At 56.9% G+C, this 24635-nt stretch overlaps 1 protein-coding gene across 1 annotated transcript in view; it reads left to right on the top strand.

Moving 5' to 3' along the window:
* Nucleotides 1–20181, top strand: part of SLC38A10 (solute carrier family 38 member 10) — a gene marked incomplete at both ends in the record, with an annotated part of 46884 nt that extends 26703 nt beyond the window's left edge. The window contains 7 exons of the mRNA XM_080713344.1: nt 7847–8003; nt 14090–14257; nt 14475–14945; nt 15654–15749; nt 16882–16905; nt 18732–18905; nt 19097–20181. Of these exons, the coding sequence (XP_080569470.1) occupies nt 7847–8003; nt 14090–14257; nt 14475–14945; nt 15654–15749; nt 16882–16905; nt 18732–18905; nt 19097–20181 (2175 nt within the window). The remainder of the gene's footprint in view (nt 1–7846; nt 8004–14089; nt 14258–14474; nt 14946–15653; nt 15750–16881; nt 16906–18731; nt 18906–19096) is intronic.
* Between the last annotated feature and the right edge of the window lie 4454 nt (nt 20182–24635).

The raw sequence follows: 24635 nt of genomic DNA, 5'->3' as shown, positions 1-24635 counted from the left end.
ATATATATTGCAAATACCTCTAGCCCTCATTTCTTATTTTTTATTTTGAAAAAACTGTCTGAGGCCAGGCATGGTGGTGCATGCTTGTAATCCCAGCACTTGGGAGGCTGAGACAGGAGGATCGCAGGTTCAAAGCGAGAGATAACTGGTAACTCAGGCTTTTAGCACCCTAGTGAGACCCTGTTAACAAATAAGAAATAAAATTGGGCCGGGGTGGGGGGGCAATAACTTGGAGGTAGAATGCCTCTGGGTTCAATCCCCAGTACCAAAAAAAAAAAAAGGCCTTGAACCTGTGATCCTCCTCTTAGTCTCCCAAGTACTGGGATTCCAGACATAGGCCAACTCTCTCTTGCACCCCTCTAAGTCAGAGTTTTATTTTTTGTCATAGCGTATCATTGGTTTTTGTTTTGTTATTATCCTGACTATTAATAGGAATATTTAAGACTATTTGAAGTTAATATAATTAGTGAATTAAGGAAAGAAACTTCCATCTTTTCCTTTTATCTTTTCTTTTTCTGTATGTGGTACTGGGGATGGAATCCAGGGACACTCTACCTCCAAGCTACACCTCCAGCCCTAGTTTTTATTCTTTATTTGGAAACAGGGTCTCACTGAGTTGCAGAGGGCCTCAGTAAGTAGCTGCGGCTGGCCAGGAACCACGGTCCTCCCATTTCAGCCTCCCAAATGCTTGGACTCATCCTTTTTTCTTTTTTTTTTTTTTTTTGTGGGTCTGGGGGTGGAACCCAGGGGCATTTGACCTCCGAGCTACACCCCCTGCCCTATTTTTTATTCTTTATTTTGAAACCGGGTCTCGCTGAGTTGCGGAGGGCCTCACTAAGTAGCTGAGGCTGTCCCCGAACCACGATCCTCTGGTCTCAGCCTCCCGAATGCTGGGATTACAAGCGTGCGCCACCACGCCCGGCTATCCTTTTTTCTCATCTTTTCTTTTTTCTGTTTTTTCTTTCTCTTTTGATTAATTGAGCATTTAAAGTATTTTTTTTCCACTTTCTCCTTGCTATTTTTTGTGTGTGTATGTGAGTGTGTGTGTGTGTGTGTGTGTGTGTGTGTATGTGTGTTATGGGGGATGGAACCCAGGGAGATTCTACCTCTTGAGCTAAACCCCCAGCCCTATTTTATTAATTTTTAATTTGAAACAGGGTCTTGGAGCCAGGCGTGGTGGCGCACGCTCGTAATCCCAGCATTTGGGAGGCTGAGACAGGAGGACCTGGGTTCACAGCCAGGTTCAGCTACTTAGTGAGGCCCTGTTTCCAAATAAAGAATAAAAAATAGGGCTGGAGTGTAGTTTGAAGGTAGAATACCCCTGGGTTCCAACCCCAGTACCACAAAACAAACAAAAAAACAGGGTCTCACCAAGTTGAGGAAGGCCTCGCTTACGTGGCTGAGGCCGGCTGGCTCTGAATCTGCTCCTGCTGTCCCAGCCTCCGAGTACTGGGATTACAATCTTCTGCCGCCGTGCTTGGCGTTGCTGCTGCATCTTGAATCTTCTAATGGTTTTGCTAGATGGCTAATATGAGTTCTTGACTTACTGGAGTCAACTGTGAGTTTTTATTCTGTGTGTGGTACTGGGATGGAACCCGGGGCATTCTACCTCTGAGCTACACCCCCAGCCCTCTTTTATTTCTTATTTTGAAATGGAGCCTAAATAAGATGGCAAGGCTGACCTTGAACCTGCAATCCTCAGGCTCCTGAATACTGGGGTTCCGGGCATGTACTATCACGCCTGGCTGAATTCTTTTTAAACTACTTACCAGACGAGGCAAGTATCCCACAATATTTTACCTCTATCTGTCCGCCCTTGGCCTTGGGTGCTATTGTTCTTTTTGTATTTCCTTCCTTTCTTTCTTTTGTACTGGGGATGGAACCCAGGGGCCTTCTACCTCCAGGCTACACTCCAGACCTATTTTATATTTTTATTTGGAAACAGGGTTTCTTAAGCCAGCAAGGCTGGCTTCGAACCTGCGTGATCCTCCTGTCTCTCTGCCTTCCAAGCGCGGGGATGACAAGCGTGCGCCACCAGGCCTGGCTCTAGCCCTGTTTTATTTATTTTGAAACAAGGTCTCGCTAAGTAGCTGAGGCTGGCTTCAAACCTGTTATCATCCTGTCTCGGCCTCCCAAGTCCTGGGATCACAGCTGTGCTCTCCCACACCCGGCTGGTTCTTAGGTATTTTAGTTTTACATAAATGTAAAGCCCCACACATGTTACTGTCATTGTTTCAAGTCACTAGTTCCTGACTTTCAGAGACTCAGCTCACAGTTTTGACTCTGATGGCGTGAGAGCTTTGCGTCCAGTAGGAATGGTCCTTTAGACTTTGAATTTTGATCTTTTTCCAGGCTGGTGACATGCGATGTAATACTTCTGTGGTGCCGGGCAGCAGAGCGCTGTGGCTCCCAGGCAGCCGTAGGATAGGAAGGGGAATCACTGGTACTCCAGTGCTTGTGTTCTGGACATTCAGTTGTGGAGGGCCTCGCTAAGTTGCTGACACTGGCCGCGAACCTGCCATCCTCCCGTTTCACCTCCCAAGGACTGGGATTATGAGTGTGTACTACCACACCTGACTAGTACGAATTTCTAAAGGTCTTCTATATTGTGTGTGTGTGTGTGTGTGTGTGAGATGGGGATTGAGCCCCCAGCGGCATTCTAACTCTGAGCAACATCTCAGCCCTATATTATTTTATTTTATTTTTTATTATTTATTTATATTTTTTGGGTCTGGGGATGGAACCCAGAGGAATCTGACCTCTGAGCTACACCCCCTGCCCGATTTTGTATTCTTTATTTTGAAACAGAGTCTCACTGAGTTGCGGAGGGCCTCCCTAAGTAGCTGAGGCTGACGGCAAACTGCAATCATCCGGTCTCAGCCTCCTGAATGCTGGGATTACAAGCGTGCCCACCACAACCGGCTCCTATTTTATTTTTTACTTTGAAACAGAGCCTCACTAATTTAATAGTCCTCACTGAAATTAAGACCTCACTAAATTACTGAGACTGCCTGCAAACTTGCAATCCTCCCATCTCAGCTTCTCAAGTACTGGAATTGCAGGTGTCCTCCACCACGCACAGCTTTGGATATTCTTATTAGGTTTATTTTCCTATGAATGTGTAAATCAGCTAATCTTACTTTCACAAAAACCAGTTCTACTTTTTGTTTTTTGCTCTAGTTGGAATTCATTGACACTTTAAATTAATTTAGAAAAATCAAAGCCGGGCGTGGTGGCGCACGCTTGTAATCCCAGCACTTGGGAGGCTGAGACAGGAGGATCGCACAGGTTCGAAGCCAGCCTCAGCTACTTAGTGAGGCTCTCAGCAACTTGGTGAGACCCTGTTCCCAAATAAAATTTAAAATAGGTCTGGGGATATAACCCGGAGGTAGCAAGTCCCTGGGTTCCACCCCCAATACTACCAAAAAAAAAAAAAAGAATGAAAAAGAAAACTTAGTGTCTTTCTGCTTTAACCTGTGCCGTGCATTCGTGTGCTTTCCTGCCCAGGCAGGCGAGGCATCTGAGTGCACACTCGCCTTCGCAGGCCTCCTCCTTGGCCTCCCCTTCCCTCCACACCAGTTTGTCTCTTGTACCTATCTGTTCACCTTGCCGAACTCCCGCTGATAATTTGCTTTCTCCGCTGTCGCTGCGTTGCCTTCTCTCTCATCTGCGTGCATCATCGTGTCTGCCACGGCGGCGCCCGTGGTGAGCAGGCAGCTCTGCGGCGCCCTGACCCGGCTGGGATGTCTCCTAGCATCTGGCTGCCCCACCCAGCGGTGGCTCTCGGCTTGACCTATAGCGTGGTCTGGCTCCATGTGCCAGGACGTGAACACACTGCATCAGGTGAGGGGCAGACCTACGTGCTCCTGTTCTACTACGTTTCTGCAAATCTAGAACGCGTGCTAAATTGTCTGAACTACTTTCTGACCGTGCCGGGACGCTCTGGTTCTCCCTCTGAGTCGACACCGGGGAGTTGCCCTGCAGCTGCCATCCGTGGGTCGGCCCTGTGTGACGGGGTGCGTCGCAGCTTTCATGCTGTGAGGAGCTCCGGAGGTTGGAGGTGCCCGGCCTCAGGAGCCCCGTCCACAGAGAGGCAGCCCAGATTCAGCACCTCGCTCCCTGCACCCCCCAGGTGGTGCTTGCTCCCCACACAGACACTTCCTAGGAGCAGGAAAAGGTGGGTGCTGTGCATGGTGGGCATGTGAAGGCAGGCGTGTTTTGAGACTATCCCCAGAAGAATAATGAGAAGGTAGGAAAACGGACAAGTAAACCAGAAGAAACCTTACCCACCCTTTTAAATGGCATTTTTGTCTTGAAAACCAGAGAGCGGTCTCTTTAACCCTAAGTGAGGACAGACTTAGTCCCACTGGTGAATCTGACACTCTGCTGCCCCAGAGCCAGCAGGGCTGCAGGATCCAGAGGGGATCCTTACAAAAGAGTGTACCCCTAGGAAGAGGCCAGGAAGGGCAGCCCAGGGGAGCAGAGGGGCTCCGGGAGGCTGCGAGCAAGCGGCACGCACTCCAGGTGCAGCGCTCCCCTGCCTCCGCCGCTGCCTCCGCCGCGGGGCCCTGGGCCCGACCCCGCTGCTCACCAGCCTCCCAGTGTGTGCTGTGGTACTGAAGGGCAGAACCGGGACTTGTGTGTTGTCCAGACTGCAGAAAGGAAGGGTTTCCTCCCCACCCCGGCCTTGTCTGTTCTCAGTCGGCCCTCACAGACCTGAGGCCTCCGCCCACTCCCTGTGGCCCATCAGGACTGAGCTGAGACCTGCAGGGTGGCTTGCTCTCCTGGCAAATTCTGGGCTGCGTTCGATGGATCACTGCCAGAATCCGTCAGTGGGCTCCAAGACGGCTGGCGTGCCAGGTCCGGATAGCCCCCTAGGTCCCCACTTCAAAGCTGCCTTCCCCAAGCAGGAGGCCGCCCCTCAGGCCTGATGCTGGGGCCAGGGGCTTCTCCCTGGCTGCCCTGCCCTCACTGCTTTGTCCTCACTGACTCCAGAGTGCGGAGCTGAACCCTTGTCCTTACTCAGACACTGAAGCAGGAAGACACAGCTAGAAGGCAAGGGGTCTGGACGACAGAGGCCCGCGCAGCCTTGACCCAGAGCAGGGCAAGCAGAGCGGGGTTCGCGAGGGGTCTTCCGCACACCCAGGCCTGCTTCTCTGTGGCTGCAGCACCACAGCAGCCGGGTCAGCACCACTGCTACAGGTCCTGTGGACGCCGCCCACGCCTCAGGAGGCTGCACGTCCCTGTCTTGTTGCCACCCTGACTTCTCCGCTCGCTGTCAGACGCCGTCTGGGCTCTGAGGGTTTTCCTGCATGGTGAGGAGGATGTCATCCGATGGTCTTCAGGCACACTGTTGGAGTTGGGCTTCACACTCTTAGGAAAACATTCGGGGCAGCGTGGGGCCAGGAGCTCCTGACCTTGGCGTGTGAGCTGTTGAGCCCCCAGTTCTGAATTCTGGTAGCTCAGATTAGATGGCATGCCCACACGCCTTGGGTGGCCCTGCCACTGCCTGATAGCGGCCAGCCGTGGCTCCTGCTACATGGAGCTGTGAATGTCCGCCCAGCAGGCCGTGGCTGGCCGCCCTGTGCTCCAGGGAGCAAGTGGGCGTCCCCCAAGGTGTTTCTTTGTGAGCGGTCACTACCTGGCCTCAGAGTGGCCGTCCACCCATGGAGACGTGTCCTTTGTAATTGCACTGGACCCGGAAAATCTCACTAGTTGGTTTTTTGTTGTTGTTGTTTTTTTTTTTGCAGGTCTGGGGATGGAACCCAGGGGCATTCGACCTTCGAGCTATATCTCCTGGTCTATTTTGTATTCTTTATTTTGAAACAGGGTCTCACTAAGTTGCAGAGGGCCTAAGTAGCTGAGGCTGTCCGCGAACCACGATCCTCCAGTCTCAGCCTCCCGAATGCTGGGATTGCAAGCATACGCCACCATGCCCAGCTTCACCAGTTCTTCTGAGCTGATTTTGTTTTTTTTAAAGAGTCAATATACTGCCAGGTGCTGTGGCTCATGTCTATAATCTCAGTACTTGGAAGGCTGAGACAAGAGGATCACAGGTTCAAGGACAGCCTCAGCAACTTAGTGAGACAGCAACTTAGTGAAATTCTGTTTCAAGACAAAAAATTAAAAAGAGCTAGAGGTGTAGCTTGGAGACAGAATGCCTGTGGGTTCACTCCTCAGTACCACATTAAAAAAAAAAGTCAATACATACTTTTCAGAAGAGGATTGGAGCCTGCTTCTGAGACCTCAGGCAGTGGAGTGGTGAGGCGCGCTTCCTGGGGCACTGCAGCAGCAGGAGGTGCTGGCCCTGGGGACTGAGTGGGCCGGGCAGGGCAGAAGTAGCACCCGCTGCTGACGCAGCGCAGCACATGGTGGGGCTGGGCCAGCAGGTGCACGTTTTAAAATAGCCCGAGCGAGCGGCAGGAGGAGAAGCAGTTGCATGACGGCTGCAGCAGTGCAGGCTTCGTGATCACTGTGGAGCCGTCAGAAGCAGGGCGGCGCCGTGACAGCTAGTGTCCTGCCCGCACCAGGCGTGCTGATGGCGCCGCAGCTCCGCTGAGGGGCGAGGTGCCACCTCTCCCCAGCTGGGCCTGCAGGTCTCCCACCCACCAGCTCTGGGCACATCCGGCCTGTGGTTGAGCACCACGTGCGGGTGACGTTGGGGGACAGGGTGCCCCCAGCTGTGCAGCCTGCATCCTTTGGACAGAGCCACTCTGCAGAGTTGTGTACAAGTGCGCACCTTTAAGATACATCCAAGACACTCTTCAAGTGGGCAGCTGCCGCGAGGCTCTTGTTCCTCTTGCCATGGTGGCCAAGAGACCTAACCCCTAGGACGTGGACCAGGGCTCGGGTCTCTGCTCCATTGTGTAAACAGCACCCTTGCTCTTCTGAGCCTCCTCCTCATGCCTGCAGAGATGCCCCTGCCATGTCCAGGCCTTTCTGGGACGTGCTGTGGCTGCTGAGGCAGCTCTAGCAGGCTTGCCCACGATTCCAGCTGGCCATTTGGACACTGGGGTACACAGGCCACTTTGATTAGGGTGAAGAGTAACATATCAGAGTTCTGTTACGGCCGGGTGGTCAGCAGATTGCTGGCAGGTGGGCTGTCTCTGGGTCTGCTGCGAGACCAATGCCTCCATATGCCCTCCTCGAGGGCTATTTTATTCTTTTTTTTGTTTGTTTGTTTGGTGGTACTGAGCTGAAACCCAGGGGCTTTTCTACCTCTTGGCTCTACTCCCAGACCTATTTTTTTTAAAAAATACTTTTTGGAAACAAGGTCTCACTAAGTTGCCAAGAGCCTCACTAAGTAGCTGAGGCTGGCTTCGAACCTGTGCAATCCACCTGTCTCAGCCTCCCAAGCTCTGGGATTATAAGCATGTGCCAACACTCCCGGGCTCTATTCTTTATTTTGAAACAGGGTCTTTGAAAGAGGGCCTCCTCACTAAACAGCTGAGGTTGTCCGCGAACTGCGATCCTCCAGTCTCAGCCTCCCAAATGCTGGAATTACAAGCATTTGCCACCATGCCTGACTTGGAGGGCTACTTTATACACTGCCTTCCCTGCTGGTTTATATACTCCATCCCCAGCTTCCCGCAGGTAGTTTTTTTGGGGGGGAGGGTACTGGAGTTTGAATCCAGGGGTGTTCTACCACTAGGCCTATTTTATTTTTTATTTTGAAACAGTTTCACTAAGTTGTGAAGGGCCTCACTAAGTTCCTGAGGCTGGACTCAAACCAGTGAGCCTCCTCAGCCTCCCAAGTGCTGGGATTACAGGCTGCAGAGGAAGTTTTCCTAGCTTTGGGCAGAGTGGGGGACTGCCGTGACTCCTCTGTCGGGTCTCTCTGGTCTAGGTGGTGCTGTGGGTCGGCCTGGGCGTCCTGGTGGTCAGCACATTCACCACACTGTCTGTGAGCGAGGAGGCCCCCGTGGACTTGGCCAAGGAAGCTCCTGGCAGCCGGCATGGGGAGGCCGAGGGCATGGTGAAGGCGGAGGTGGCTCGGCTCTCAGGTAGGCACGCAGGCCCGCCCCCGGGCCTTTTCAGGGCCCGTGTCCACAGCATCACTTCGGGGTCATGCGCTGCCTCTTGGCTCGCTCCAAGGATTTGTGCCTCCATTGGCCATGTCCGTCCTGTTTGATGGAGCTGTTGGGAGGCCTGAGCCATCACGCAGCCTACGTGCAGGGGACTGCAGCTGGGGGATTGGGGCTAGGGTTAGGGTTGGGTTAGGGGTTGGGTTGGGGTTAGGGTTAGGGTTGGGGTTGGGGTTAGGGTTAGGATTAGGGGTTAGGGTTGGGGTTAGGGTTAGTGTTAGGGTTAGGGTAGCCTGGGGTGGGCCGAGGCCTCGGTGCTGGCCACGGGGTACACTCACAGGCTCCGTTCTGCGTGTTGCTCACGTTTGTTTGTTTGAAGGATATAAATTTCAAGCCAGTTTTCTCCTTGACAAAGTCAGATAATGTCTCCGCTTTGCTTCCTGTTCCTGTTCGTTGCTTGCCAGTGCTGATGGTGGGGTCGCAGCCTGCGCTCCCTCACGCAGCTCCAGTGGTGCGTCACCCCACGGTGACATGTCACTGGGCTGCAGGGTGCATATTCTGGGTGTCTTTCTGGGGGTGGCCAATGCACCCCCAGCCTTCCCAGGCACAGACAGGAAGATAACACAGGCATGGTCCACGGCCAGCAGGTCCTGGCATACGCGCCTGTCTGGCAGCTCCAGCTGTGGTGCTAGTGGTGGGGCCGCCCTCAAGAGCACTCCCTCTGGGCCTTGCCCCGGCGATGCCCAGGCTTTCTGCAGCACCTCAGGGTGCGTCCAGGCGGGTCAGGCTCACCTCTGCTGCAGAGGCTCGGGGCCGGCCTGCAGCCTTGCTGGGAGGAAGCGTTCTTCCTGCTGGTGGGTTTCAGGTCGCCATGGACGTGCTGCCTAGTGGCGCTTCCCCTGAGACTCCTTCCTGAATGGAGGGAAACTCAGTCCCATTGACGGGAGAGTCAGCGACTTGGCACGCTTGCTGGGCCCTGCGGCACCTGGACATCTGCGCGGCCTTGCCCTCCCCCGTCTGCCCTTGCTCGGTGCTTGAGCTGCCCTCCTCAGCACTGCCCCCATACGAGCCGCAGCTCCTTGGTCCTTTCCTAGAGTAGCTGCAGATGCTTTCTCCCGCCTTCCTGGTTGGCAAAGCATGCGAGAAGAGTCCCCCATTCCAGTGCCTGCAGCCATGAAGCTGAGCAGCAGACAAGGCCTGCAGGCAGGTGCTGGGCCGCCGGACACCCAGAGAAACAAGTGGAGTGTTCAGATGCTGCCGGTGGGAGCCGGGTGGTGGCTCACACTTGTACCCCAGTACTGGGGAGGCCGAGACAGGAGGAGCGCAGGTTCACAGCCAGCCTCAGCTTCCTAGGCTGTCGGTAACTTAGTGTGTCCAAATAATAAACAGGGCTTGGGGGTGGCTCAGAGGTAGAATGCCCCTGAGTTCAATCCCCAGTACTGCAAAAAAAGAAGAAAGAAAAAAAAGCAGCAGCAGTTGCCAGTTGCCACTCGTGCTTGAAACATTTGGCCATTTGGACCAGGAAAAATCTGCCAGAAGGTGGGCGTTTCAGGCCCACTCCAGCTACGGGCGCCGGCTCGGTCCCTCCTGGGGAAGGCCAGTCTGATCCTGTGTGGGGCCACCAGGCAGGTGAGCTGCCTCCTCAGCACTGCCCCAGCAGGAATAGGTGCTGATACCAAGCTGCAGCAGGGGGTCAGGGTGAGGCGTGCTGAATTCCAGTGTGCCCGGTCCCTGCATGCTTTGGCTGCGGGCCTGTCTGGCCAGTGAGCGCCGGCCGCCATCTGCAGCGCCGTGCAGCCCCTGGGAGTGGCTGGCAGCTGCCTCCTGGCGCTGCACGCTGCCTGTTCACCCGGGCCTCCCAGGCCACATCTGTCTCCCGCACCTTCCATGTCTTCTCTGAGGCTGTAGCCGCATGTGGTCCTTGAGCACATGTCATGTGTTCTTGGCCATTCTTTGGCCGCCCCCGGTCCTTGGGGTGGGGCTGGAGACCCGGTCGTCAGCAGCCTGCTCCCATAGGCTGCGCGCTCAGCACCAGGGAGCTTGTTGGGTTCTGTGGTGTTGCAGAGGTCTCAACCAGCCTGCCTCTCCACTGAGAGCCCCGCCCTGGGCGCTGACGGAGTGAGCCTGCCCTCATGGGACGCGTGCGGCTGACTGGCGCAACCCGGCCCACACACGGCCTCTCGGGCCTTCGGAGCACGGCCGAGCCCCTGTGAAGGCCCATGAAGGCAATCATCCATTCAGAAAGGCTGATTAGGCCGCCTCTATCTGCCTCACGGCGCCCTGGAGGGCCCAGGGAGGGCTTCAGATTTTGTGGTGTTGCGGTGCTTTGGAAGCTGCCGCGTCCTTGTTTAACTCTCCTCCCAGGCTCTCTGCTGCTGCTGGTGCAGCACCGGGTGACACAGCTGACCCACCCTCTGCCCTGCAGCTCCTTCCCTTCCCCCAGGGGGACGCTGTGCTGGCGGTGGCAAGGAGCTAAGACCAGCTGGAGAGTGAGTGTGGACTCAGCGGTGTGGGCCGGGGCAGGAGTATCCTGTGTGAGGCGCTGGCATGAGGGTGGCATCGGCCGCTGCGCCCCAGCGTCCTGAGCCCTGTGGCGGGGCCTCTCTCCCGTGCATCCTCCTCGCTTGCTCCCGCCCAAGGACCTGCCTCGGCCTCTGTGGCTACCTGCCGTGGCTGCCGTCCACGGAGGTGGAAGGTTCCGGTACCTTGGACAGGGCACCGAGTGGGAGCGGAAGGCCCTGCCGCCACACGCCTGTGGCTCTGCCCTGCTGGGCAGGTCATAAGAGCTCCCTTGTTCAGTGTGGCCCCGTTCCTGTTTTAGTTTTTTGTTGAGTGTTTTTTGCCAGCTTGTTAAGAGATGCCAGTGAGTTCATTTCGCATATACCATTCGAGGTAACCATGCCAGCCTTGCAGGACTTGAACTTGGAAGGCCCCTTTTGGGGGCAGGAAGGAGCCCTACTCCCTGGCAGCTGCTGGCCTGCCTTGAGCCTGCGTGACCCAGGCTGCCACGCCACCCCCGAGGAGTGACATCCTCCTGTCCTCACCAACTGGCAGACACATGTGCTTGCAGAGAAGAGAGACGTGAGGAGGGTGGAACCCTGACTGTCGATGCCCCAGCACCCACTGCTGGACACCAGGCTACCAGCCCAGGCAGTGTAAGCCATAGGGATCCCCTGCTTTTAATGAGGTCATCTAGCAGCTAAGTCCAGAAGATCAGGTTTTAAAATTAAGCCTTAATGAGTACTACGTTACCCCCACGACGTCAAGGGAAAGGCAGAACTGGGTCATTAGGAGAGTCCTCTGCCTGGCTTCCAGAGGCGTGATGGCAGAGCCTTCTCGCCACTCCCCGAGTGAGGGGTGCTGGAATGCCGAGCCGCTGGCCAAGGGCTGGCCTTGCGTGGGGAGCCTTTCTCAGCATCGCCGTGTTTAGTGCTGGCAGCCAGAAGTAACTGCTTCCCGCAGTAACAGCAATGGTGGGGTTCAGCAGTGGAGTGGCCAGCAGAGCTGCCCTGAGGTGGAGGACCCCGCCACTGCCCGCCCTCCTGCCTGTCCTGGGAGCTGGAAGGCGCCACCAACACTGCGGTCAGGAGCGGTGGGAGACGTAGCCTCTCTGCCTCTAAGGAGGGGATGTGCCACTCTGTCTCATTTCAGTTCTTTCCCCTTTTTGTCAGTACTGGGGATGGAACCCAGGGGCATTCTACGCCTGTTACACTCTCAGCCCTATTTTTTATTCTTTATTTTGAAACAGGATCTTGCTCAGTTGCAAAGGGCCTCACTCAGCTGAGGCTGGCTGCAAACCTACGATCCTCCCAAGTACTGGGATTACAAACCTGCGGCACCACGCCCGGCTTGAGCATCTCATTTCAAAGACAGATCCCTGAGCCTGTGTGCCTCCCTCCCCCTGCTGGACACAGGGAGAAAGGACAGTTCTGTGGGGGTGTTTCACGCCATTGCGCATCAGGACCTCTTTCCCTCAAGGAAGCCCCGCAGGCACTGAGTTGATGGTGTCAGTTACCATGTGTAAAAGGAGCCACCCTGTGCCTTACCCAACAAGAGGAGTTTGCTAGAACATAAAGTGAGCATGGAGTCCCCTGGTTCTAGTGACCAGCTCTGTGGCAGGCAGTGATTGTAGTGAGCCTTGAGGATGCCCAAGGAGGGCTGCCCGTCTCCTCAAGCCCAGAGGCCCCTCCTTGGGGCCACGACTGTGTGCTCCTGGATGGCGGCGGCCCTTTTTTTGCCCCCTGAAGAGCCTTCCCTCTCGAGGGCTCCCAGTCCTTAGCTGGCTGGCCACCCTGTCACCACGGAGCAGCACGGTCACCTTGTGGTTGCAGGCAGGCAGATGCAAGGTCAGCAGAGCTGCTAACTAAAGTTCTGCCGTGACCAGGAGCATTGCTCAGTCACCTGCTCCTGGTGGAGGCGGTGCTGCCACGAGGCAGGCCACGACCGTCGAGTGCTGGCTGGAGGCTCCTTGCTTGAGCCCAGAAGCCTTTGTAGCCTCGGCTCTGCCTGCGGAGTCTCAAGAGCACATGCAGAACACAGCAGGCATGGCGCTTCGGGGACCTCCGGCAGCTTCATGGACGCCCGTGTGCATGGCCATCTTAGTCTGTGTGGCACACTACTGCCAGGCACACAGAGCCCCCAGGCCCCGGACCGTCCTGACTAAACAGGCCGCCGCTCATTCCCTGACCATCAGCCGGCCTTGTCTTGGGCTGATTGAGAAGCACTGCTCTCTCAGAGCGGAGGGACTGTGCTGTGGAGGGCGGCTTCTCCTGGTCTCTTCCCTGGCCTCTCTGAGTCTGGTGGCCGCCCTCTTGACTGATGGTCGCTGCTCATCTGTGTGCAGGGGCCTACGCTAGGGCCTGAGTGTGCGATGGGCCTCAGGCCTCCTGACAAGGTCACCCGGCTGCGCGGGCACCGGCGCCTGCCCTGTGGGGCTGTCAGCAAGGGAGGCGCCTCCTGTGGTTTGTTACGGATGCTCATTTCAAGTAGACGACGCGTGGCTTGCGCGACCCAGGGGTTCTACCTCCGGGCACACCCCCAGACCTATTTTATAGGTTATTTGGAAACAGGGTCTCACTGAGTTGCTGAGAGCCTCACTCAGTAGCTGAGGCTGGCTTTGAACCTGTGCGATCCTGTGCGCTCCTGCTGTCTCCGCCTCCCAAGCTTGGGAATTACAAGTCTGTGCCACCACACCCGGCTCATCGCGTGTGCAGTTCTGCCTCCCTAGACCAAAGCCTCAGGCTGGTTGTATTAGGCTGAGCAAAACCAACCCGCGTGCTCTCTGATAAGCCTTTTTGACTCCTCCTGCAGCTCCCGAGCCACAGCTCTCCTGCCCAGTCGCACTGTTACTGCCCTTTCCTGGGCAGCCTTAGTCCTGGGGGACACGACACAGGTTGCCTTGGGACTCTGGGGTGAAAAGATTGTTTTCCAAAGTTGTCTCTTCCTGGTTTTCTTTAGCTTCTGCCATGTTTCGCCTAACCCATAGTGGTCATTTAAAATGCAGTTTCCTAACTGGTTCCATTTGAACCCAGTCTGTTGCGGGGGGTGGGGGGGTCCCTGTGCAGTGTGGCTCCAGCTGGGGCTGGGTCCCCTGGCTTGCAGGAGGCTGAAGGGTCAACTTTAGTAGGTGTTCCTTTTGTTCTTGTTCTTTTGATGTGGATTTCCCCCATAAGCAGTAAGAACTTGACAGGATTGCAAATGACCATTCCTAATGTTCTTTTCCTTAAAGGGCCAGGACCTCAGTCCCGGCCTGGGTGGGGGGCCTGGACAAGTCGCCCTTGTGAGGTGCGGGGAGTCTCAGGAGACACGCTGTCGGCGGGCTCGTGCCGCCACCTGCTGGTCATGGCTGGGTGTTGCATGGAGAGGTCTTCACCCCATTATGTGGAAGTTGCCAGTCTTGTTACAGATACACATGCAAAATGACAGTTTTTTCTGTCCTATTTAGCTAATAATGATTGAACAGGAAAAACCCAGCTTACTAGGTTCTGCCATTCATCTGGGACGTGCGGTGACGGCCCAGGCAGGGTGCGGGTGGCCCGCAGAAGCTCACCGCGCTGTGCTTTCAGCCCAGGACCCCCCTGTGAATGTGGCTGGGGATGGCCGGGAGAAGCTGAAGCTGTCGGAGGAGAAAGAGGACTTGGAGCAGGCCCAGATTAAGGGCCCCGTGAACGTGCCTGGCGGGGAAGGCGCCAAGGAGAAGCCAGAGGCCGCACAGCTTGACCGCCCTGGGCAAGGTGGGTGTGCGGCCGCTGGGCGCGGAGAGAGGGCTGTGGCGGTGTGCAGGGGTGCTCGTGACTGCATTGGCCCCCACCGCTGCTCTGCTAGCTCTGCCCGGCCGAGGGCGGGCACAGCGGGGGTGGGTACTTGTCTGCCTGCGTCACACCACTGGGTCCCTGGAGGGGAAAGTAAGCCCCCTCCATGGCTCACCGCACCTGTCCTCACTCCTCCCAGGGCTTGCTGTCCCTATGGGTGAGGCTCACCGCCATGAACCGCCCGTTCCTCATGACAAGGTGGTGGTGGACGAAGGTCAGGACCGAGACGGGTCAGAAGAGAACAAGTCGCCTTCCAGGAACCTGGACGGAGGAGCTCCCGAGGGCAAGGGGCAGATGGTGGCCCCTCCGCCTGAGCCAGAGAAGCAAGAGGCAGAGAGGGGAGAGGCTGGGAGGAGGTCTGAACAGGCCCAGGCCTCGGAGGAAGCGGGTGGTCTTCCTCAAGGTCCCCAGAAGGTTCCAGAAGTCAACGGTCAGCCAGCTGTCCAGCTTGGGAAGGAGGACCGTGGGCCAGGCGACGGAGCCCTGCACCCGGGGCCCAAGGCTGTGGCCGCTGTGGAGCAGCACGGCCTGGCCGCAGGCAGAGGGGAAGAGGCCGCACGCAACGCTGCAGGGGCCGCCGGGCAGCCTGCCGATAGCAAGCCCAGCCCTGGTGGGTGTTGGCCTGGGCCCCCAGGAAATCCCCTCGCTGGGGGCAGGCCGGGGAGGGGCAGCGGAATTGGTTTTTCTTTCTTCTGTCCCGTGTCTCCCTCTCTCTCTCTTTCCCTCCCTCCCTCCCCCCTCTCTCTCCCTCCCTCCCCCCTCTCTCTCCCTCCCTCCCTCTTTCTCTTTCCCTCCCTCCCCCTTCCCCCTCCCTCCCCCCTCTGTCTTCTCTCTCTCTCTCTCTCTCTCTCTCTCTCTCTCTCTCTCTCTGTTTCACGATTAGCATGTGAATGTAGCAAGCCCCTTCAGCAGCTGGTGGGAGACGCAGAGTCTGGTGCTTGACAGCTACTATAGTATCTGTCACACAGTCGTTTGCCAGACCACTAAATGTCAGGTGCCACGCTGTTCTCGTGTGTCTGGGTGCACACGGGGGACGCTGGGGAGCGCTTGACAGGTAACACATTGTTAAGTGCCGTCTAAGAGCTAGTTAGGACGCCGCTTGCATTTTAATTGGCCAAGGTAGTTAACATTGGCTCGCTGCCACAAGCCTATGAGATTGTTAAATATTTTTTTATTACTTCCCTGGTAATCATCAGGTTGAATATAAACTGTGCTGGGGAGGGCGGGCGGGCGGTGACGGAGTCCTTTAGGGAGCATCTGCTGCGCCCTCGCCCCTCGCCCCTGACTTTTTGCAACACCTCTGGTCTCCGGTGTGCAGGTGGAAGGGCGCCCCTCCCGGCACAGCGGCCGGCACCTCGAGAGCAGCGGGATACGGAGCGGCCGGAGGGAGAGCCGGCAGGCAGCAAGCTGGAGGGTAAGCCTGGGCGCAGGCCTCTCGCTGGCCGGGGTTATCCTGGGCGCCCACTCTCCCGCCCCACGCCGCTGGGTTTCTGAGGAAACCTGGGCTGAGGTGCCCCTTCTCCTCACTAGCAGCCTTCTCCTTGGTACCTCCCTACACACGCTTTTTATGTCCCGTTCTTCCCCTTTAAAAAGAATCTGTTGCTCTGTCACGTGGCTTTTAATGACCATTTTTATTTCATCTTAAAGCAGGCATGTTAATATTTCCCACATTCGGGGTGTGTAAAGCAGCCAGGTGTGGGGTTAGTACACCCAGATGTGAAGACTTATTTTAAGACTGTGTCTTGCCTGGGCCCATCTTGGGGGCTGTGGCTGCTCTGGCCCCAGCAGCCCCCACCACAGCACTCAGCCTGCTCCCTTGTCTGAGCCCCAGTGCAGGAGCACACCTGTGCCAGCCTGCAGTAAATGCCCTGGCCACCCAAAACCCACCATGCCTCCAGGCCTCCCCACCCTGCCTGGCAGCTCAGCCCTCCTCTGGTACTTCCTTTGCGGGGCTCATTGCCTCTGTCTCCCTGGAGAGCTGCAGGCTTCTGTGCCTTGTCACCTCCCAGGCTAGGCCCCACGTCCACACGTCACCCTTCTCAGGACACAGCTCACCTCACCTGTGCCTTGGTGCTGGGGTTGGGCCTCTGTCGTGGCCGGGGCTCAGCCATCCTGGGTCACACCTGGGCACTGGCCTCCGCAGCCTCTGCACATGGCCTGTCTTGTGTTTGGGGGCCTCTTCAGGTCAATAATCTCCCGGCCTTGCTTTCCGCCGAGCCTGCCTCCAGAAGGCCCCGTAGCCTCAGGACAGCTGTCCCGTCCCCAAGCATGGCACCCTGAAGGCCAGGTGTGGGCAGCTGCCCTGGTACCGCTGCCAAGAAGGTGGCTAAAGGTGCACGCTGGGCCCCTGGAGAGAGGAGTTGCTGAGGAAGCTTTCCCGCACCTGTTGTCCCTGGGTGTAGCCTGAAGAGAGTTAGCATTTCTAATTCCTATAATCTGTTACCTAAACCTGTTTGATTCTTTGACATTTTTTTCTTTCTGAAAAAGAGACTTTCACAGTTTCCTATTCTGCCTTTCTTCCATATGCCTCTCACTGGGACGAACAGCTGAAATTAAAAAGATAGTAGCAGGTAGGACTCTGAGGCGGGTGTCGAGATGGAACGCTTGTCTGGAGGTGCGAGAACAGCACCGTGGCTCGCACGGCCGGCCACGCAGGACCCCACACGAGGACACGCCAGGCCCGGGAGTGGCACCGGCGGGCCGACACCCACCTCCCTCCCTCCCCTCTGATGCCACGGTTGTCCTCAGCTCCTTGGCTTGGCTGTCCTTAGAAGGCAGCTGAATGTGGCGTCTGTGCGCAGGGTCGCCGAAGGCCCCCCCGAGCTGGAGATGGGGCGTGCCTGCCCCACGTGCATGCGCTGCGTCTGCATGTCCTGCACGCTCTCCGTCCTGGTAGCTCCATCCCACCGCGGCCTGGCCCTGGGAGCCCTGGGGGTCCTGGTGGCTCTGGCGAGGGGCAGCCTTTCACTCCAGTTTCACTTCTGCCTGTGTGGCTCTCGGCTAGACATGGCACCTTCCCTCCCTCTCCTGCTCCCTTCCAGAGCCAGGCCTGGGTGAGCCCTCCAAGGAGCGTGTGAGGCAGGGGTCTGCCTCTAAAGCCAGCCAGGGGCAGGAGGGCAGCAACCGCATGCAGACCTCGTTCTTGTGCCTTTGAGCATACAGCCAGGGTGAAGTGTGGCCCGTGGCTGCGGGGCAGGTCTGCAGCCCGTGGGACAGTGCCCTGGCTCCCTCAGCTGAAGGGAGGTCTGTGGGACCTGGCTTCATGCTCCAGGGCCATTACTTCTGGGCAGGTGTCTGTGCAACCCTGGCCTTGGCAGGGAGCTGCCTCTCCACAGGCCCGCCTGCCCGCACATCCTGGCACTGGCCACCAGGGTTCTGGCAAGCAATGGGCATGTCCCTGGAACTCTGTCTTCCCCTGGGAAGCTGCTGACCCAGACTGCCCAGCCAGTCACTGCGTCCCCACTGGGGGGGTCCGCCTGCCTGCCAGTCTGCTTCCTCTACCTGGGGCCTTGCTGGGATGCTCACTCTTACTACTCAAAAAACATGCTTTCTCCCTTCGATTTGAACTTTTACATATGGCTGCCCTAACCCATCATTTTTCAAAGACTCCTAATTTAAAATTTGTAATTTGAAATTACATAAGTCACAGGTACTTGCTGCATCTAACTGACCCAGAGCTGAAGTGTCTGTGGAGAAAGCCAGCGGGGTGAGGCTCTGGCAGCTCCAGCCATGCCCCATTGCTGTCTGATGCACTGGGCGGGACGCAGCAGTGTGAGCAGCCTTCAAGGGCCTTCCTCCTGCCCTCGGGTGATGGTGTGCCACTCCCCTTGAGCGTCCCGTGGGCATCAGGAGCCACATGCTGGGACAGCTGCATGCTAACAGCTGGCCTGGGCTTCGCTGTGTCCAGCTCTCGTGCTCTACTTAAAAGACCAGTTTTAGCACAGCATGGTTGCACACACCTGTAATCCAGTACTTGGAGACTGAGGCAGGAAAATCGGAAGCTCAAGGCCAGCCTTGGTACCTCACGCCCTGTCTCAAAATAAAAAAGGGCTGGGGTGTCACTCCAAGGTAGAATGCCCCTAAGTCCAATCCCCAGCACCATACAGACCCACACAGAGGGCAGTCCTCACTGTGGAAGAAACTTTCTTAAAGTGCCAGTATTCTTTTCTTTAAAAAAGTACCTTATAGTTTTTTATTTTTCTACATGCTTGACCTGGAAAACAATGTGTGAAACTGGGGGGACATCACCCAGCCCAGATAGCTGGGCTCACATAAGCTGGGCTTGGCGGCGGTTGAGGCGCAGTCTCTGTGTCTGCGGCGTTGCAGGGAGGAGCCCTGTGGGCGGCTGTGTGCATCACCATGCAGTGGTAGTCCTGACCATGTGTGTCTCCACCAGCAGCTGGCAGGGCAGAGATGCTGGACCACGCCGTCCTGCTGCAGGTGATCAAGGAGCAGCAGGTGCAGCAGAAGCGCCTGCTGGACCAGCAGGAGAAGCTGCTGGCTGTGATCGAGGAGCAGCACAAGGAGATACACCAGCAGAGGCAGGAGGACGAGGCCAGGCCCAGGCCGGGTAGGCAGGGCCTTGGTGGGCAGGGGCAGTGCTGTGGCACCCCTGGTGGGCTGGAGCTGAGGCTCCAGGAGTTTACCTCTCGATTTGTAATTCCTGCCTGACTGCAGGTTCGCTCTTTTCAGTCCCGCACTGGCGGCTTGTGTTCGTTTCCACGGCTAAACTGACAACTAACGTCCTGACTTCATTTGCAGAGGACATGCAGCCAGAGCCTGGGGCAGCCATGCCTAGAGGGCAGGAGTCCCGAGATGGACATGCTGGGGAGATGGAGAATGCCCCTCTCCAGCCCTTGGAGCCTGTGTCTAGAGCTCCTGCAGGTCGCCCTGCTTCACCCCAAGAGCTGGGCCAGCACTCCCTGGGGGAGCCTGAGGGGGCTGTAGGCCGAGACCCAGCTGGCTCTCCTGGTGGGGGCTCCAACGCAGAGCCCCAGGCAGCCCTGGACAAGCTGAGGGAAGAGCAGCAAGGTGTGGTGCCTGAGGCAGCCCGTGCTGCAAAGGAGCCGCTTGCCCAGGACCCAGAGCCTAAGCCATCCCCTGCTGAAGCACCCAGGAGCCCAGGGAGGCACTCTGCCGACAGACTCCCCAGGCAAAGCCAGGGCGTCTTCGGTGGAGGTTCAGTAGAAAGGAAGAATGTTGGAAGGGAAATGGCGGCCCCGAGGGCAGATGTGCAGAAGGCCGGTAGGCCTGTGGCCGGGGCAGGCGCAGAGGCTGGGGACCCTCATGTGAAGTTCAGGCAATTGAGCCGAGACCTGGCACCTGCCCTGGGCCCGTCTGGCAGGCCGGCAGAAATGGCCCCTCAGCCCCAGGCTCTGTTAGGTCAGCCAGAACCTCAGACCACCTCTACTGGGGCCCAGAGGGGTCACCTGGAAGAAAGAAAGGAGGTCCCCAGAGGAGACCATGTCCCAGTTCCTCACGAGCAGTTGAGAGCTGGAGAGAACACTGCTGTCCAAGAGCCCAAGCAGAGGCCGGACCCTGAGCCTGGGCCCAGACCAGCTGCACCAGGGGACAAGAAGCCACACATCGCCAAACCTAACCGAGACCTGAAACTGGAAGCCGGCTCTGACCTTCGGAGGAGACGACGGGATCTCAGCTCTCATCCAGGGAGGGAGCTGGCCCCAGAGGACAGTGTCATCATCAGCTTTAACCCCCTCCCTGATGTCCAGCTGAATGATCTCCGCAGTGCCCTGGACGCCCAGCTCCGCCAGGCTGCAGGGGGCGCCTTGCAGGTGGTCCATAGCCGGCAGATTAAACAGTTGCCTGGGGCTCCGGAGGAGGCCTGAGCATCTTCTCAGACCAAGGGCTGCAGCCAGGCATGGCCACGTCCCGGCTGGCTGCCCGACTCGCTGGCTGCCTTCCGTATGTGGACCGCGTGCTTCTCGTGTGGTCTAACTGGTCACGCTGTGTCTAGGAGACACATGCTGCTTATGTCCGGGCTCCCAGACTCCAGCTGAGGCTGTGACTGGCGCCACTTCGTTCCTGCTCAGACTGGACCCGAGTCGAGCCGCATCACCTGGAGCCCTCCCGCTTGGCCTGCTCCGAGGTGCTGCTCGGGCACCACCGAGGGACAAGGGTGGGGACGGGGCGGGCGCGCCTGCCTCAAACTTCACACCGTTTGCACTTAGTCTGTCTTTTGAAATTCGATTATGAGATTAAAAAATAAAACCACCACGGACACTTGATGAGCCAAGTTGGCATTGAACCAAGAAGGAAAATGTGGGCAGGATTGTAGATGGTGCCACGGAGGGCCAGTGCCCAAAACTAAACATCACAGGACTTGCACACCAGGTAAGTGCAGCCCGCGATGCTGCCAGCAGCCCAGCGCTCAGGTCACGCAGACGCCAGCGGGCACTAGAAGCCTCGCGCACAGGCTGGCCACGGAAGTGGTGGCAACTCCTATCAGCTGCTGGATCTGTGTGGACTTGGCGGTAGAGGGCGCTGCCCCTCCCCTTGCCAGCCTGGGAATCGAGGCCAGAGGGCACAGATGTGATGTCCCTTTGGTAGACACAGGGTGCTGCATCTTGTCACTCCCTAATCTAGCGGAGGCACTTTAGAGAGACAGGGACCGGAGGGAGAGAAGCCCGGGGTATCCTTGGTGTCCCACGCCCTGCCACAGAGCTGTGGGAGGACCGCATCTGTACAGGTTCTAGGGTGCCTCAGTGGGGTGCACACAGCCCTGCCCGCACCTCTGAAATCCCCCTTAGTTTGATTTTTTAAAATGTGTCGTTGGGCCGGCCATGGTGGTGTACACATATAACCTCCACATTGGGAGGCTGAGACAAGAGGATCGCACAGGTTCGAAGCCAGCCTCAGCTACTTAGGCTCTCAGCAACTTAGTGAGACCCTGTTTCCAAATGAAAAAAAATATATAAAATAGGTTTGGGAGTATAGCCTGGAAGTAGAAAGCCTCTGGGTTCCACCCCCAGTATCACCAAAAAAAAAGGGGGGGGGTGCATTGTTGGTCAGTGTGAAGACTAGAAAACAAAAAACGAAGGCCGGGCGCCCCACAGGTTGAGCGGGACTCCTGCGAGCCTCGGCACAGGCACCGCTCTCTAAAAAGGCGGTGGTCCCAGCTCACCACCTGTCCTTTGTTCCGTGGGGGTAGTGGGGATTAAAGGGGCTTCTTCCCATTTTTAATTCTTTGTTTAAACAGGGTTTCATAGGTTGCTGAGTCTCGATAGTTGCCCTGGCTGGTCTCACACCTGGAACCCCCACTTCAGCCTCCCAAGTACTGGGCCCATGATGTGGCCAACACGCCCAAGTCCTCGTCCTTTGTCCTTGACTAAAGCAATTCCAAATAAACCATCATGGGTGGTGAAATGCCATCTGGACAGTCCTCTGATGAGAAGCCCGTGTGTTAAATTGCTGGAGTGGGATTGCCACCCAGCTTGACTCTCCTGAATACCTTACCTTGACCCAGTTTCTCTCTATCTGGAGTCATTCCACCCTCCTCTACGTTGTGTCCTTTGGGGAAGCAGGGCTGCCCAGCCCAGAGCAGACGGCATCAAGCCTGTGCTCCATTAACACTCTTCCTTCTGGCTGTCTCTGCGCCTCCCACTCTGTCCCCCCACAGGTAAGGACAAAAAGAGCCCAGAGTGGGACTTTAGCCAGAACACAGACCATACGGGTGGCCAGGGCTCTGCTTTGGGGTCACGTGACCTGTGGGCGTGGAGGCGTTTCCAGCAGGGCCCACAGGCTGGCTACCAGTGGGCCACCTCCAGCCGCTGCCCTTGGCGGACATGGGGTCAGGTCCACCCTAGCGCAGGCCACGGGCAGTGGCCTGGCTCCCTTGGGCCCGGTTCTAGATGAGGGACAGTACTTCCAGGCCAGCAGTGTGCTGCCACACAGTGACGGCCAATGCGCAGCAGAGCCAGGGCGGAAGCCAGTGGGTCTCGGCCCGCCATGAACTTCACATCACTCAGGACCAAGACATCTGCGTGGCTACCAGCCCCTCCCGGATGCAGGGGTCACTGGATGAGGCCCGAGAGTTGGCCTTTAGGAGGTACATTGGCTGAGAGGCCCCACCCTCACGGTGGAGCAAGTCCCCGAGAGGCCAGCAGTGCTCTTCCGCACTCCTCCAGGAAGCGCCTCCCTGGGCGCCAGGACCCGGTCCTGGACTCACACCACTTTCAGACTGGTGAATAGATTTCTATTCTCTAAACTGCCCGGTCTTGCGAACACTAGATGTGGTCCAATCCCTGTGCAGGGGACACTGCTGCACAAGCAGCAGGCTTCCAGCAGCATCCCAGCGCCAGCAGGGCATATTCTCAACAGTAACGTGGCTCTGAAGCTGAACGGTTAGGGGGAGTCCCAGGACAGAGGGACAGAAGCAAAGGCCACAGGAGATTTGGAGGGGGACTTGGGGTGCGGGGCCAGCAAGAGCTCGGCTGGAGGCCCAAGCCTGAGGATATGCTGCCTGCGCCTTGAGGAGTGCCCTGGCTGGAGGAGCCCAGATGTGCCTGGGCCCGGGTTTGGAAGCATTAACAGGCCATGAGGGGCCTCGGGGGTGGCACGTTGGGAAAAGGAAGTCCGTCCAGCAAGGCTTGGTCCCAGCTTGCCAGCTCTGGGCAGCTTGAAGAAAGCAATGCTGAGGATGAGTGCTTCTGAGGCGAGTGGTGGGGGCGCAGGTGCAGCAGGAGGCAGGTGTGGGCGGTCGCACAGTCTGCCCTGAGACTTGACACTGCCCTCCCTGCCCATGGGACAAAATCCTGCCACCCTAGAGCCTCTGCACGATCCTGGGAGCATGCGTCTGCAGACAGCTTGGCATGGCCTAAGGAAGGCAGCCGATTCTGGACTGGTGTGGTGCAGGGGGCCTGGCCCTGCTTCAGCCACCTGCCTTCCACCCAGGGCGAGGGAGCTGAGCGGGCTGGCGGCGCCCAGCAGGCGGCGCGCAGGCCTTGAATCCCGGGTGGGCATGGTGATGGGTGGAGCCTTCTCAGTCCATGCAGTGGCATTTCAAATCCTGGTTCACAAGGCCAGAAGCTGGCAGTGATGCCCCCAGGCGTGACGAGTAGAGGCTGTAGGGGTGGCTGTCCCTCTAGGAAGGGGCTAGGTACAGCTGCTGCCAGTCTCCTAAACGGAACCTTCTTGGTGGCTCAGGTACTTGGCCGTTTTAGTCAGAAAAGCCCCCTGCCACCGGGCATGGTGGTGCATGCCTGTAATCCCAGTATTTGAGAGCCTCAGATAGGAGGATCGCAGATTCGAGGGCAGCCTCAGCAAGTAGTGAGATGTTCAGCAACCAGCAAGGCTCTGTTTCAAAATAAAAATAAAAAGCTGGTGGCGCACACTTGTCATCCCAGCATTTGGGAAGCCAAGACAGGAGGATCACAGGTTTGCGGCCAGCCTCAGCTACTTAGGCTTCTGCAACTTAGGGAGACCCTGTTTCAAAATAAAGAATAAAAATAAGGCTGGGGTGTGGCTCAGAGGTAGAATGCCCCCAGGTTCAATCCCTAGTTCTGTAGAAAATAAAAATAAAAAAATAGGGATGGTGGTGTGGCTCAGAGATAGAATGGCCCTGGGTTCAATCCTCAGTACCACAAAACAAACAAACAAACAGCCCTGCCCAAGTCCAGGCTACTAGGACAGATGACCCTCTGTAGAGGATTCCCTACACTCTGGGGTTTACCATTGATGTTGCTGGACTTTTGACTGGCAATGTCCTGGGCACTGGTCCTTAGGTCTTGGGGCTCCAGGTAATGATTCAAATTAAGCATTTTTGGTGAGAACATTTGCACGTGTTTGTGTGTTTTACTGGAGACTGAACCCAAGAGCATTTTATCTCTGAGCTACATCCCCAGTCCTTTTTTATTTTTTTTTTGAAACAGGGTCTTGCTACTTGGTAAGGCTGTCCTTGAACCTACAATCCTTCTGTCTCACCCTCCCAAGTACTGGGATTACTATGACGAGAATTTTTCTTTTTTTTTTTTGCGGGTCTGGGGATGGAACCCAGGGGCATTCGACCTCTGAGCCACACCTGCCCTATTTTTTATTCTTTATTTTGAAAAAGGGTTTCACTAAGTTGCGGAGGGCCACACTATGTAGCTGAGGCTGTCCACAAACTGCGATCCTCCAGACTGAGCCTCCCGAATGCCGAATGCTGGGATTACAAGCATGTGCTACTACGCCCAGGTCTGACGAGAACATTTTTTTTTTTTTTTGGTGGTACTGGGGTTCCTGGAAACCCGTCTACCTCTGGGCTACACTCCCAGACCTATTTTTTAATTTTGGAAACAGGGTC

The sequence above is a fragment of the Muscardinus avellanarius genome, assembly GCF_963383645.1.
Source record: "Muscardinus avellanarius genome assembly, chromosome: 16".
NCBI lineage: Eukaryota > Metazoa > Chordata > Mammalia > Rodentia > Gliridae > Muscardinus > Muscardinus avellanarius.
This window is presented reverse-complemented; position numbering and strand designations above follow the sequence as displayed.